Genomic DNA, 16,435 nt, shown 5'->3' with positions numbered 1-16,435 from the left:
GCTTTGCGATATATGAAAGTGACTGGGTACAGGAGGAGCGCACCGTGAGAGACATCAATGCCGTGTTTATTGTCGGGGCTCATGTCCAGGTTTCTAAGACGCTGTACAACTGTAGTCTCCCCCCTGACACACCAAAGGAGACCCGCTGAACGTCGGATCTTATTCATGGAGTTGTGTTGGTGGAGCCTGTACACAACCGCAGGTTCGCATTTGCTGCTAAATATATATTTGCAGTTGACGGAAGTGCAGACTGGGCCACAAAAAAAACGTGAAGTATAGAAAAGGCATTCGAAATGATTTAAAGCAGACACAGAAAAATATGGCGTAAACCCCCCACTGTGCAGCGTACAGCAAATAACAGCAACATGTGTGGGCGCATTCACGTGTCTCAGACAGGCCTGCAACCCTGCCTTTCCCCTTTATCTCTTCGCATACAATGCTCCCACTGCAGCCAGGGATTCTGGGTACTGACATGCAAATGAGCACTCGCAGTGTGTCACTTTTAGCTTCCTGTCCATTCCAACATGGATCCCTATAAGCACGGCAGGTGTAAGCATATAGAGATCCATAAGCTAAAAGCAGCACGCTGTGAGTTCTCATGTGCAGGTCATTACCCAGAATCCCTGGCTGCAGTGGAAGCATCGAATGCTACGAGATAATGGGGAAGTGCAGGTTTGCAGACCTGTCTGAGACATGAATGTGTTCCCAAATAATTTAAACATTTAAAAAAAGGAGGGTTTTTTACATTTGGAATAATTATGCCTTTTTTAAGCAATGCTTTTTTGTTCACTCTAAACTTTCTTCAACTACAACATATGTATATGGGCTAATGAGAACCTCTGGTTGTGTATGGGTACTGAACATGACCCAATAATTGAGGTACTGGGTTAATGCCTGGCTGCCAGGAGTCTCCTTCTATATGTTAGGGCAGGGGTGTTCAACGTCAGCCCTCAAGACCCCACCCAAACAGGTCAGGGTTTAAGGATATCCCCATTTCAGCACAGGTGGCTCAATCTGAGGCTCCGTCTTCAACCGAGCCTCTGGTTGAGCTGCCTGTACTGAAGCAGGGATATCCTAAAAATCTAACCTGTTGGGGGGTCTTCGGGTTGAGAACCCCAGTGTTAGGGGACACTACAATTGCACAGTAGCTATGCAACATAACCCTCTCTCTGCAGCATTAGAGGATATCCGAGGCTTCTCTTGACGAACTCTAACTCTCCTTACCTGCCCACTTCCACTGTCTTGGCTCTGGCCCCTGCGCTAGCCCTCCTGCTGCCACTGGAGGAGGATGATCCCAGGGAATCGCTGGAGGAGCTGCTGATGCTGTCGCTGTCCTGTCCACGGCCCCAGGGAGTGGCTCCCCAACCGCCACGTAACGGGCGGCGGCTGAGTGTCGGAGAGCTGTCCGATGTGGTCTCTGGGGCGCTGCTGTCGATGCTGGCCATGCCTACAACAATCAAAGATAACCCCACATAAAACCAAGATCTTCTAACCAACTGTAACCCACTGCCAAGGAAGCCGCGGGCGCAACAGGACGCGGACGCAAATAAATATATCTTTATCTCCGAGACGCAGATTCTCTGCAGACTTTGGCTGCTCCAGTTCAGTATTTGAAAAGCAGAAGGTTCTGCGAAAGGTTGGAAGAAACACCTCACACCGCACCAAGTTAAGCCAAACTGGTTATTAAATGTAAAAAATGGACATACACATGTAGGCATTTAAACAAAGAACAATGTGGAAACACCTTTCCGGGAGTGTATAATAACTAGGGTATGTTTCAGGGCTGAAGGGTACAATGTAAGCCCTTCAGGTTTGAGGGAGTGGCTCCGTCACCTAATGGTGTGAAACACCTACCTGTATGCTTCTTTTTCTGACGCACTGGCGACCCCCAGCATCTCCCGTTGTATCCGCCACGGTTTCCCAGGGCCAGGCGGCTCGGAACCTTTCCTTCCTGTTTGAAAACGTGCCCTTCCCCTGCAGTTTCACTGGCCGACCTCTGGGAGCCGTCTGTATTAAGACATCATACACACACACATCACACACCCAAAGCATTGCGAGTCTCTACCCCAATCATGTACATTACTGTAACAACGGACTACCCAAAAATGGACGGTATAGGCCTTTCTCCCTTCACTTAACCCTTTCCAGTAGAAGAATGTGTTGCAGTGATCAATCAGAGAGTACACACAACATATCGGGTCCCGGGGTGAACCTGAAACGTTGTGTTGTATTCGTGAACAATCCGAGTACACACAAGATTCGTAAGCAAAGCGTTATGGAATAGTGTTTACTCTTAACAACTATTTGAACTCTGTCTAATGGAACCTGAGCATTTTGTCCCATGGTTATATTTGGGTGTTGGCCGCACTCCTGGGTTCTGTTGCCCCACGAGAACTATATGCAGCTCCACTTTTCTTTCTATCGTTACCTACACTGAAGAGCATGCCATTAGGTTGGGTTTTTTTCTATCAGAGAAATGGGGAGACATGAACAAGGTCACGAGATCCCACTGAATCCTGAGCTGAACTCTTTATAGGCCACTGCCTTAAGTAGGTCAAATATATTTCCCATTGCACTCAACAGTAATGCTTGCACAGTTCATACAAATCTATCTAAACATATAGTGACATGAAGGTCAATGGTATGGGTCATTACTACTGCCCATCAAGGTATTATATGTATCCCATGTAATTCTATGACTGTGACAATGACCATGCCTGCACAAAGTCTCAAGATGGGAGAGGTGCAAACAATGTTACCCTGAGTGCTCTTATCCGCTAAGTTCTCTGCCAGGCCTCCATGGACTGCACTGGTCCCACCCGGCTGCTGGTGAGTGGCCGGGCTACCTGATATGAGGATGGGTGCAGTGGACTGGGAGGCATGTTTGGAGGGAGATTTCTGATTGGTTGCCGTGGGTTTGCTAGAAGAGTAGAAGGAGCTCAGGGTCTGCGGTTTGTGAGTCTGACTTTCTCGGTCCAGCAGCTTGTCCAAAATCTGCGTGATGGGGAGGCAAAACAAAACCAACATAACCAGCTTTAAGTCTGTGCGTGCATATGTTGCTTCCACTTGTCCACTAACGTGGCATGCCAGGAGTGGTGAAAGACAAGACATTGACATACCTTTTTTAACTTTGACTGATCATCTTTATAGGTAATCATCAGGGCAAGAGCCAAATCCCCCTTCTCCCTTCGGGTACCCTCACAAAGCAAGGGATGCTCAGCTTCACTGACAGTCGTCTTCATTCCTGGGCATAGGAGCAAGAGAAATGTACTATTTGCGCCCCAGTAAACTTGTTGAATTCAGGTAGTTCATAATAAATCCTATAGAGTAATAAGCCGCCTGCAAAATGATAAGGTACCTAAAAAAACATGTCCTTCTGATGGACACTATTTCAGACTGAGCTGCGTGTCTTTAGATTTCCTGTTTAAAATGAAACACGCCGAATACAACCTTGCCTTGAGAAAAGGGCAAATGACACATCCAGTTCATTGACTTGAACGAATCCATGATTAATGGACATGATTTGCAATGCAATGGTAAATCAGAAGCAGTCAGAGTTAAGAGCGTCAGAAATCCAAAAATGAATAATTGGTTTGTGTTGTGCATTTTCTACTTCAAGTTTTCATCTGGTTTTGATTCCCCTGCAAAGTTGATAAACTCTTCTTCCAATACAAAATAAGGACAACTGATGTTACGGTCATAAGTGCCCATTAACTTAATTACTGAAGCATCATTTCTAACGATAACAAAATATTACTGTAACATTAGTCCAACACGGAGTAAAGAGTTCGTGTTCTGCAAAGTGGGAAAACCAGTGCAAGCTTAGAGAAGATAACCGAGTAATACTTTGACAACAGGGAAGCACCTTTCATGAACATTGTGTCCAGGCCAAAATTTGCACAGCTGCAAGGAAACCTTTCACCATGTTCATAAACATACTCCCTGGAATCCCTGAGCCCTCAACAGATTGTGCTTCCCAATCCTAAGCCAAAGCTCATCACTTGTGTGTATGTTGGGATCGGCTGCCATTCTGTATCACGTGAGCTCCAGTAAAACCATGACACTGTAGATGGGAGCCAGGGAGATAGCGATGTGAACGAACGCCCAAGGCAGTCTGAATGCTCCTTTACCTAATGCAGCTACAGCCGCCTCAAACCCCAGCTCCTCATCCCCAGGCATCTCGTTGTTACGATTACGACTTGGAGGACGGGATCCTGTTGGGGAAACCACTGCAAGGGAACAAACAAGGAAAATGATTAGGAAGAGATTAAACTGCCTCGTTACAAGTAAAACTTCCCCTATAGAGTTTTTGGAATTGGAAAAGTTTAAACTTCCTAACATTTTAAACTGTGCACTCTTGATAATTTATTACAGATCGCCTGATTACATTATAGATACAAAATAGCTTATATTATAATTTATAACACACCAACATATTCAGAGGAGCAGTATAATTGGCTGAGACAAGACCATAAAATATCTACATGTTAAATACGTTAACACACATTGGTAGTTACAATAACTATTTCATATAGCGTTTTTCTCCCAAAGGGACTCAAAGCGCTTCTCACGTACAGTACAGCACGCAGCACATAGGAATGTTAGGCCGCGCTTATAGTGCTGGCGACGCGACCGATGATGTCACCCGTCGCCACCGGCAAAAGTTATAATTTTACTTTTAGCGACAAGGCTAGTGACGTCACTAAAAGGGACGGGTCACGCAATTTGATTGGTTTAGAGACAGTCACATGTGGCGACTGTCTCTAAAAAATCAAATTTACCCGGCTTCCATATTTTTAGACGCTCCGTTGCTCTTACAATAAGCGCTTGCGACAGAGTCAATTAATTTGTTTTGGAGCGACGTCGCAAGGCACTATAAGCGCAGCCTTACAGACACATCCCCTGCCCAGATGAGATTACAATCTCTGTTGGTGCCTGAGGCACAGGGAGATAAAGAGACTTGCCCAAGGTCACAAGGAGCCGATACCGGGCACTGAACAATTCCCGATTCAAACTCGGTGTTGTCGTTCTCAGAGTCCGTGCCTTTACTCACTGAGCTGCTCCTTCAGCCCGCAGCACAGAGATATTACAGCACGCTCACATAATGAACCAGCTCAATTGGAAGCAACACAATGCAACTATTGCCCAAGATGGAGAGGAGAACCCAAGCGACATCACAACTATTTTGTAAAAGAAGCAGAGAGAAGAGTAAAAATAAACAAAGCGACGATTTCTATTGAAACTCAGATTCTTAGAACAGAAAAGACTGCTTGCTTAGGTTACTGTCAACATTGTAAATGTATATTTTTATACAAAACTAAAGAAAGCACTGCATGAATCTAGTTATATTTGACCTTTCCAGCCATATAGTGCTTGCTAATTCTAATAACGCTGCACTTTCAGAGTGGGTGGGCTGCTTCTGCATCCCATCAGCTGACGGGCATATACAAGGGCAAGGGAACAGCGCTGTACAATGCTGAGCGATGTGACAGGGGCTCGCACTGGTTAGGAAACGTAGGTTTCGCAGCCTGGTCATCGTTCAGACTTTAAAGCTGTCGCACGAGACGGACCTCACAGAAAGATGCATCTAACGGGGAGTGTACTAGAAGTTCCTCATTACAAGATCCATGAGAAAACACAAGCCGAGGAACAAAACTGCGGCGTCAGAAATGCTGATAACTAAATTATGTTTCTACAACAATTTTGAGTCTCCACGTATCGTACAGGTTTCCTGTACCCCATACAAATTAGTTTAACCCTTTGAGTGCCACGGCGTAAGCCCTACATTAGTCTGACACTCAGGGTCCCCGTGACGTACTGCGGTAGCTACAGCATCGGTTTCTAAGGGAGATTGCATCCTGCGCGTCCCTTCTGTTCAGTCCTCTGTGACTGAGCGGACACATGATCACGATTCCCAGAGGAGCCGTGGTACGTTGGCCCTCGTGGCTCCTCCAGCACTCAAAGGGTGGAAGGGGCAATCCCTCCGAGGACCGAAGTTGACAAATTCCAGCGACATGTTTACGGGGTCTCATCTGCGTAATTAATACCTTCTTTTTATCCAAATCTGGAACCTGTAAGTATTTATGTATTGTTATAATGTTAGACTTGGGAGGGGCTTGATTTCCTCTGGCTGCTCCCTTTCGTGTGATGTCACCTGTGATCAGTAAGGCCTGGGACCCGCTGCGCTCGTTGGCGCGGGCGGCAATGTAGCGAGTTCCCCACCAGCAGGGGAATCCTTGCGAGCCGGTCCCGGTCCCCCCTGGCGGCACAGCTGACTACACGCTGTGGCGCGTCAGCCGCTAGGAGACCCCACAGAATGGTGTTTCCTAGCGTTGACGCGTTACGTGGTGTGGCTGTGAGCCAATGGGGAGGGGAGGCTGCGGGAGGAGGAGAGGCTTCGGGGAGCGGGGAGGAGTGTGGAGTGAAAGCAGCGTGAGTGCCTCTCTGTGTGTGTGTCTGAGTGCGTGCGTGCCTGCCTGTGTGTGTGTGTATGTGTGTATGTGTGTGCCTGTCTGTGTGCGTGCCTGTCTCTGTCTGTGTGTGTGTGTGTGTGTGTATGAGTGCGTGCGTGCCTGCCTGTGTGTGTGTGTGTGTATGTATGTATGTATGTATGTATGTATGAGTGCCTGCGTGTGTGTGTATGTATGTATGTATGAGTGCCTGCGTGTGTGTGTTTTTTTTACTTACCTGCAGCCCGTGGCAGCCCGTGGAGGGAGGGGGGGGAAGAGTAGCGGGTCCCTCCGCTCAAGCCACGCCCCCCCCCCTCCCTGTCAATCCTCCCACTCCCGCCCACCTCCCGCTCCGGCCCCTCACGTCATGGCCGCGCCCCCTCACGTCATGGCCGCGCCCCCCCCCGACCCGTTTGGCCACGCCCCCCCGCTCCGAGAAAAGTATCCTGTAAACCGCAGATCGCGGTACAGCGAGTTGCACGCGCCGCCGGCAAGCAAGCCAGCCGTGCGGACGCGTGCAACGGGACCTTAGCCTAAGGCTTGTACAGCCAGAGTCCCCCCTCCCCGCATCTTTATTGCTTCTCTGATAAGGACAGGGTGAGATAAGGGAAAATAAACACTTAATTGACAAACCGTCCCCTAAAAAAAAAAAAATCTACTGGCCAACTATGGGATTGCACCTCTATGCTCCACACAAGGGGCAGTATGGTTCAATGACCTAAAACTACAATTACAAATAGTATTACACAAACGTTTGCACCGCTGTAGTTTTCCATATGCAGCTGTATCAGGCTAGACACAGCCCAGTGGTTCTCACACGTTTATAAGCCCTGTGCCAGACAGGGATTTTTGGATTACTATTCTATTCATATACAAATGAGGTATATTCACATATGCGAAAGTGCATTGGTTATTCATACGGCCGAGTGTGGCTGGTGGTCCCCAAGATGAAGGTTGAAACTGTTGGGAACAGTCTAGGGTTTTTGGTTTATAATCACCAAGCTATATCCTTACCTGGGGTGCACAGGACATCAAAAATAAAACTGGCCAGCATGAGTGGCAGGACAGGTCTATAGTCACATAGTGTGCCGTCCCTCAACTCCTTTCCCCGTCCACGAATGGTATTCATTTCATTGCAGTCCAATGGGATTTTCTTTAAAAGGGACACAATCTCAGATTCTTGGTACGCCAGCTTCACCTACACGTGGCAAACAAAACAATGATATAAAGTAGTAACTATAGTGGTTCCCAAACATCTTCTATATACAGACTAATGTTCTATATTCAGGATATCAAGGGACCATCGGACAAAAGGCTTGAAACCATTTCCCAAACAGTATACCAAACTAACAGTTTATACACCGCTCACAATTATATTAAAATTGTAATTAATCTTTGTATCTCTGAATGACAATGGGTGCAACCTATGGGCTAGGAAATGGATATTTACAAATTAGAGCGTTTGTCTGATAAAAGTCAGCAAATCCTCTACAGAAAGCACATTACCTTGGTGCATACAAAGCTAATACATTTTATATGCTTAAGTGAATATGAAGTGCACAGTGAAACGTGAATAAAATAGAAATGTAACATTCTTCCTACGTGGGGCAGTTGGCTATTGTTGTAAATCACCGAGTGGTATGAATAATAATATGTTCGCTTGAAATGCCACTTTATTTATATCTCATATCAACAAGTTAAATCAGTCATATATTAATAACCTATTTAAATATATTAAACAGCTATTGCTTGAATTTGTATGCTGCTATAAAGAACACAAGTGTGTGAACATCAAACAACACTGCATACACTAAACTATCATATAAATGCTGTATGTGAAACAGCGCAGCTCCAATGTCGCTTCCTAATTTTTCAATAAGCTAATGAAAACACCAGTGTTGTTGATTAATAATTGACAAGCAAACTGAGCATTAAGCTTGTGCACCAACCCTGGCTAAACTCACCTATAAATGCTGTGCCTGGACACAGCGCAGCTCTGAAGCTCAGCTCGGCTTTAAAACCTTTTGGGCCTCATGCAGAGAGCATAGAATTTTAAAAATGGCGAATTTCATAAAAAGTAGCTTTTTTGGAGAGTTTTATTCTCCATATGCAGAAAAGTGCGAATTCTGCTATGTTTAACATGGATGCGTGTGGCGAGTTTAAATTGGCGAGATGCGCGCTTCAGAAACGTGTAAAAACAAATTCGCGCCTTTTTTTTCCCCTTTACTATAGGCGGCGAGCGCCATCTTGCCATATTTTCGTGGCGCGGCAAAAATGCGAGAATCGCGCCTTTTTTTGGCGCGAACAGCCGCTACTTGCCGTTCGCACCTCTCTGCATTCGGAGAGTTTTAAAAATGGCGCGATGGAGGTTCTCGCCAGCCGCGAGGCGAGTTTTAAACATAGAAATAAAAAAATGGCGCGTTTTTCGCAACTCGCCATTTTATGCCGTTTTCTGAGGGAAATTGAACAAAAAATGGCGAGTTTTGAAATAACGATGCTCTCTGCATGAGGCCCTTTGTTACCAAACCACCAAAGTTTACTTTTAGGAGAGCAAATACTCTCTCTACATATCTATCACCATGTCTATTTAGAACCCCCTGAAAGATCAATGAAAGGCTTTCTTGTACCAAAGGGATTTCATAGATGTGGTTTCTGTAGCATATGTAAACATGCAAAGACAATTAAATCCATCTCATCCAGAGTTACAAATGATAGATATAGAATTCAAAATGGTATAACATGCAATACAGATCATGTTGTCTATGTTTTATATTGTGGATGTGGAAAAAATGATGTCGGCCGGACGATAAGACCATTAAAGATAAGAATTATGGAGAATTTGAGATCAATAAAGAAGATAAATCTAGATTTCCCGGTGTCTAGACATTTTTCCAATTGTCCACATGGAAGCATAGACAATTTTCAATTCAGTGGTTTGGAATATATTCCATTATCTATCGGAGGGGGTAATAGACAGAACATCTTCAATAAACGAGAGAAGTTCTGGATATTTACCCTCAATACTCTAAACCCCTTTGGGATAAATACAGAATTGGAATCGAAACATTTGTTAATGTAACTAGTCAATGTATACATTGACACTTCTTTTTCTCATGGGGTAACAATAATAATCTTCTATGTGAATTTACATATGAATATTGATTTGCCCCAGTTACAAGGTTTCAACTGTTGATGTTTGTTCCGGTTAAAACTTTAGTCCTTTGACTGATAAAACAATGTACGATTTATATCTTTCTCCATCAATGTTTGCTTAGGTAATTTTGAGGTCTTTAACTGTGGTTAAAATACTTAATATGAGAATATCAAAGGTCTCTTGTTATACATTTCAATTTAGGTAATTTTTGAATATCTTATTATGAATATACTATTGTGCGATTAAAGTTTCTTATTCTCATTTCTCCTATTCAAGGTAATATCAACTGATGTGGTTGTGTCCTAAGAACATTTCATTATATGATCTAATAGCTTTTTCTCCATACATGCCAAGGCTGCTCTTATAGTGCCGGCGACGTCACTGTCGCCGCAAGCGAAAGTTGTATTTTACTATCTGGCGGCGTCAAGGGCGACCAGGCTACTGATTGGTTCAGGGGCTGTCACATGAGGCGACAGCCCCTGAAAAATCTAATTTTTACGGCTACCAAAAATCGCGTCGCCACATCGCTGTCGCGCTTACTATAAGCACTTGCACCGGCGACAATGCATTTGTTTCCGGCCGCCGGCGACGGCACTATAAGCGCGGCCTTACTTGGACAATGTCTAGATGTTATAAAGCCACTGTACGCTTATTAGTCTAAATATTCAAAAAATGTATTTTATTGTACAGATTTAATCTTTAACCTAGATAAAAGCACTACAATAGCATTACAAATACAATAAACAATTTATATAAATAGGAACCTCAATTTGTTTTATGATATACACATATATACATATCTTTGATTATATACATATCTTTGATATTATATATATATATATAAACAAAGAAAAGACTGCGCCTATCAGGTATATTTAAACACTGAGATGTTTGTATGTTATGGTATAGAACAGTATGGATATGGCACAATAAAAGATTGACTATACACTTGTTATGAAATAAAAATGTATATATATATATATATAGCTAAAATTTAAAATTATTTTCATATTGCACTTAGGATCGGGCGCTTTCTTTTCTTGTTGTTCATATATATATATATATATATATATATATATATATATATATATATATATATATATATATATATATATATTTTATACACATAATTTTGTGTTTATTTTTTTAGTCCTAATACAACAATTGACAATTGGGTTTATAGCTAATTATAGTTATCTTTAAATGTCATGTTGTTTTGTATCACTATATTTTGCGATTTATGTTTTTTTTTCATTTAAATCTTTTTCTTTCTTATTTCTTCTTTGTATCTATTGAATGTATCGTGTGTATTTGGCATTTGTTTTGTTTGGTTGTCGCCATGGTTACCGACGTCGTTACGTCATCACATGCCATCCGCGGTTTCTCCTTACCAGGGGGGACTTTGTGAGCGACGATTGGGGAGGAGCTAGAGGTGGTGAATCACTACAAGTGCCGGTACTCTCGAGGAGAACGCTACTCTTTGACAAAAGTGCTTTTCAGCACGAAACGCGTCGGAGCTTCTCCTCGAGGTTCCTGTTGTTGGTGTATGGAACAGTGACTACAATAAAGTGCTCGTTTTAGTGACCCGGCATTATCAGCTTCTTTTTTGGGCAACAACGTCCATGTCTGCAGTGCACAGCCATCTCTTCCTGTGTGGAAGAATTTTCCCTTGCAGCTCTAACGTCACTGCTAAATGTTACTCTATGCTCACTATACTTACTGATGGAACAATATATACAACATTGTGTCTAAACACAAGCATCATGACTAGTCTACTTGATTAAATTGTAACAGTGTCTAAACCAACAGCAGAAGAAATCTACAGAGCCGAATTGCAACATCCATGGGACATTGTGTCTAAACACCAGCAACAAACAAGTCTACTTAGCTGGATTGTAGCATTTCCCAAACAGACAGACAAAACTTGTGGGGGAATATTTGGTAACCTAGTATTATTTTAGAAGTAGAACTACAACTCCCAGCATGCCAAGTTCATTGGTGCATGGGGTTTCCAGGGACTGGCACTAAACGGTCAGGAAAGTTGGTGCTGGGCCAGTGGTTGGGGGTTGCGGTACTAGGTAACAGTTGAGGTTTTGTAAGGTAAATGGTTCCAGTCAGTTGCGTGGTTGTGATGACTTTTACCAAACCACCATGATCCTGCATATAGACCTGCTCTTCAGTCTGTACTCAGAAATCTAAGGCTAGAACCTGCAAGGCTTTGAACAGCTTGACTTCACATTTATACCTAATTTTTACATTACTCACAAAAAGCAAGCCTATTAGTGGAAAATACTACCAACTCCAAAATCCCACTGCACGACACGAATTGCTAACCATCTGTCAGAACAAGCTCTTCCAGGGAATAAGCTGCGTTCGGTCTTTGCTTATAAATTATGAAATGTATCAAAAATACAGAGTGAAATGGAACACATGGCTCTGAACTGGGATACATTTAAATTCAAGGCTCTGGATTGACGTGCACGGATATTCCTTACGAGAAGAGCGGTCTCTTAGGCCGCGCGTATAGTGCCCGCGACGGGTGATGTCACCGCTAGCGAAAGTTGTATTTCGCTTTGCGGCGGCGGCGCGGGCGACCGGGCCATTGATTGCTTCAGGGCTCACTTTGATGCCCTGGGAAATCCCAGGGATGGAATGGGAAAACGCAAATATTCCCGGCTTCCAAAAAATCGCGTCGCCACGTCGCTTACTATAAGCGCACGCAGCGGCAGCAATGCATTTTTGCGTCGCTGTCACTATAAGCGCAGCCTTAGAATGGACTCCTATTTTCTCCCCCCCCACCCCTTCCTCGCCTCTGGTATGAATATGTTTCTTACGGTACATATGACGGTACCAATTACAACTGGCCAACTATGGAAATTTAGCTCCAGTTCTTTTGAGTTTAAAGCGGCAATCCTCCCAGGACCCCAGTGAACTAATTCAAGTGAGATGTTTAGAAGTCCCATCTGCGTGAGCGATACCTTTTTTTTAGCCAAATCTAGAAGTACTTTCTCATTCTTTTCTCGGTGGCCGCTACAGCGAGCGCTACACACCAGAGCACCGCCTTCTATGGGGCAGGCCTCAGTCGCCGTGTGTGCATGGGCGTGCAAAGCTCGATGACGCAACCGCTGGCAGGGAAGTCAAGAATGTTGTCTTTCCTTGAAGTGACATGATCACGTGGTGTGCGGGCAGCCAATGGCAGGGCAGATAGTGTGGACCATAGGAGTGCAGGTAGTGTAGACCAATGGCAGTAAAGTGCTGTGCTTTGACATCATGGCCGCGCCCCCCGTCATGGCCACCCCCAGCGCATCCCATTGAGCCACATAGACCGCGGATCTCGGCTGTTACCCGTGCACGCGCCGCCAGGCCCTGAGACACGCGCGGCGCCGTGGCCATAGCCTTAGGAAGGGTTTGATTTCCTCTGGTTACAGAGTGATCAGCAAGAGCTTGTGCAGCCAGAGCCCCACCTCCCCTTATCTTCACTGGTTGTCGGATAAAGGTAAAGAATACACTTCCCCATTCAGACATTTCATACGCGAGTGCATCTTTAACTTGTAATACAGTATAGTCATGAAAAGACAGCGAGAGAATGAAAATTGTACATCTACATATAAATGCTCTCATTCATATCATAAACGGCTGGTAAAGTCGTGCTTTATTATAGTTACGTGGCACTCTGATTATACCTCACCAAAACCCATTGACAAATAGGAGGAACACCCCTCTGATAATTGGCTTTGAACTGCTACACCCAGATTAAGCCTGACCTGTTCTCCTTGTGAAGCTACAGAAGTCACTTTGCTTTGAAGGCCAGAAACATACTGAGGATACGTCATCCGGAGGTTAAAAAAAAAAAGATACAGGAAAGATACATTCTGATGTTAACGATGCCGTAGCGCAGAGGTGGACAACTCCACTCAACGACCGAGCCACTGATTCAGCCACTTGTGCTGAAGCAGAGATATCCTTAAAACCTGACCTGTTGCTGGCCCTTGAGGACTGGAGTTGGCCGCCACTGCCTTCACCCAACTGATTCAGGTGCACAAGCATACAAATCTCACACAGATTTAGACTGGAATCCATATTACCAGCAATCTTTTCCAGTCAAGGACGATCCCTACCTCTAATGCTTTGGTGGAGGCCGGAGGTCTCTGCAGCTCCAGGGCAAACATGCCGATGCAGAACGCAAGGTTGTGGTACTCCTGCCTTTCACTCAGCACTGTAAGAAGGAAGGCTGCTTTGGACAAGGTGTGTGTCGCTACCCACGTCTGCTTGGTGGTGGAAACCTTGTTCTTTTTGCCCTGATGGAATAAATCAAGTATTAAATCATTAGGTAGTGATTCATTTTTTTGGATGGGAGGAAATATTGAATATGACATTTTCTCTACCCCCACATTTGCTTTATATTCATTATAGAAACACCCTGCCTTTTGACATGGTTGGAGTGTTAGGACATTGATATATTTCTTACCCCTTTTTCACTCAACGCAGGGTCATAGTTACTTAGGTCCATTTGTCCCACCCTCCCAGCTGGCTGCTTTCAAGTCAACATGGCATATACTTAGGCTAAGTCCCCGGTCACGGCGCTCTAATGCGCGCCCGCGCTTTCGGCTGCGCGTTCCGGCGATTCCCCGGTCTGCAGCTCACTGCAGGAGCAGAGACCGGGGGGGGCGTGCCGGAGGAGTGACGGGGGCGCGGCCATGACGTCACCCGGCAGGTTCGCCCTCATTGGCTGAACCGCCGGGGGGCGTGCCTAGCCGCTCGACGCGAGTTCCTGCTCTCAATTCTATTGAGAGCAGGAGTAGCTCTCGCGCGAGCGCTGCGGCCCCCCCTCGCAGCGGGCCCGGCGCCGTTGCGGGGAGGGCTCTGGTGAGCGCAGCGTCTGCCACAGCGGACGCTGCAGCATGCAGCGGGGGCAAGGCCTTATAGTGCAGCTAAGAAATGACCAACTCAAATGTAACAAAATAAAACTTCTTGAATACTACTACAGCAGGGGTGCACAAACTAGGGAGTGTGAGATTTTTCTGGGGGGGGGGGGCAGCGGTTGCAGAGGCCATGCGCTCTTCCCCAAGGTATTTAAATGAAATGCTGGGGGACAGCGCGAGCCCTCTGCAACTGAACTTACCAAGATTCAGCCGGCTTCGGGGCGCGTCGCCATGGCAACGCAGAGTCAAATGACGCCACACTAAGGTAGGGGGGCGTGAGCACTGGGGGAGAGCAGGCAGGGGGGCGCAGCAACAAGTGTGTGTGTGTGTGTGTGTGTGTGTGTTATTGCAGTCATATTTTATTTTGCTATTTCATGCAATTTTGCAGGTTTTTTTTTTATTATTATTATTATTATATTGCTTATTTCTTCTACTCGCAAGATTTCTTCCTCGTTACATTAGATCATTCTGACGAATGCTTATCAAAAATCATTTTTTTGCACACACTGCATTTCTTTTCCTGGTGTCACTATGTATGTTTATGTGCATGAATCTACCGGCTTTTTTTGGGAACGCCCCTGCTCATTCCACTGAGCGATCACATCTTTTTGTATTTTAAATTATGGTCACTTATTTTTTTCATGTTTTTATCTCCCCCGACATTATTTTTCATTCAAAGAGAAGAGTAATCCTGCTTCAGATATAGGGGTAACGTAGGTGAGGGGGTGCTGGTTCAGATCAATAGGTATATCATAGAATCAGTACAAAGGAGAGCAGAAAGACCCCTTGTGCCACACACTTCAAAAAAAACCTCGGGAGAAAGTTTACTTTATCACAAAACTTTAGCATTAAAAATAATTTTAATTCAAACTTAATTCTAAAAAATTGGTAGCACATACGTAGATTGTCACAAAAAATAAAAATCACAGAAGTGTGAGGGGGTACACTCTGATCTAAAGAGGACTATTATTTAATGAGATCAGTACTCATATGCATCACTGTCAGTCTTCAATGCTGCAGAGAAACGTCTGCGCGTTGTGGAATTATTCATGTATACCTCATTATAGGCTAAAGCTGGTAAATTCCGGGCATTACTGAAATCCCTGCTCTCTGATTGGATAATGCCCAGAATTTTAACCAATCAGTAATGGCCCGGAATTTTTGGCAACCCGGTAAAGTTTTTCAGCCAATCAGCATTCGGTTCTCATTCACAAAAGAGTGAGATCAGCTCTCAGTCAGGGGAGGTGATTGGACAGGAGGCAGCAGCAAGGCACTGACTCCTCCCCCACCCTGCCTGCAGAGAGCTCCGCACAGGAGAGTGAGGGGAAAGGTTTGTATTTTGTGGGTAAAGGGGGGTCAGCAGAGTATTTTATTGGGGTGTGTGTGTGCGCATTTTGAGGGTGTAAAAGAGGCCAGCGGTGTGTTTTATTGGTGTATGTCTACTGTGTGTTATGTGGGTGTAAAAGAGGCCAGCAGTGTGTTTTATTGGTGTATGTCTACTGTGTGTTTTGTGGGTGTAGAGGAGGGGGCTGCAGTGTTTTGTGTGTGTGTCTGCAGTGTGTGGGTTTACAGAGGGCTGCAGTGGGTCTAGGGGGGGGGGGGCTGCTGGTGTGTTTTTGTGGATGTAGAGGTGGCAGAGCCTGTTTAGTTGGTTTGTGTGTATCTCTGCAGTGTGTGTTTTGTGGTTGCAGAGGGGGGGCTGCAGTGTTTTTGTTTTGTGGGTGGAGGGGTGCAGAGTGTTGTTGGTGTGTGTCTGCAGTGTGTGGGTTTACAGGGGGGCTGCTGTGGGTGTAGGGGAGGGGGGCTGCTGGTGTGTGTTTTGTGGATGTAGAGGTGGCAGAGCCTGTTTAGTTGGTTTGTGTGTATCTCTGCAGTGTGTGTTTTGTGGTTGCAGAGGGGGGGCTGCAGTG

The 16,435-nt window shown here is 45.1% G+C and overlaps 1 protein-coding gene across 8 annotated transcripts in view; it reads right to left on the bottom strand.

Annotated features, from left to right (window-relative positions):
- ZSWIM8 (zinc finger SWIM-type containing 8) overlaps window positions 1-16,435 on the bottom strand; it is a 69,660-nt gene that overhangs the window by 14,958 nt on the left and 38,267 nt on the right. For 7 of the 8 annotated variants that reach the window (XM_075610640.1, XM_075610639.1, XM_075610641.1 and 4 more), the window contains 7 exons: window positions 13,722-13,901; window positions 7,464-7,647; window positions 4,131-4,229; window positions 3,120-3,244; window positions 2,760-2,994; window positions 1,855-2,007; window positions 1,225-1,447 (listed from right to left, as the gene is read on the bottom strand). In XM_075610640.1, coding sequence (XP_075466755.1) covers window positions 1,225-1,447; window positions 1,855-2,007; window positions 2,760-2,994; window positions 3,120-3,244; window positions 4,131-4,229; window positions 7,464-7,647; window positions 13,722-13,901 — 1,199 coding nt within the window. The remainder of the gene's footprint in view (window positions 1-1,224; window positions 1,448-1,854; window positions 2,008-2,759; window positions 2,995-3,119; window positions 3,245-4,130; window positions 4,230-7,463; window positions 7,648-13,721; window positions 13,902-16,435) is intronic. The other variant, XM_075610645.1, reaches the window with a different exon arrangement.

Source organism: Ascaphus truei, chromosome 8 (genome assembly GCF_040206685.1).
Source record: "Ascaphus truei isolate aAscTru1 chromosome 8, aAscTru1.hap1, whole genome shotgun sequence".
Classification (NCBI taxonomy): Eukaryota; Metazoa; Chordata; class Amphibia; order Anura; family Ascaphidae; genus Ascaphus; species Ascaphus truei.
Note: the sequence above shows the minus strand (reverse complement) of the source record. Positions and strands in the feature narration are given on the sequence as shown.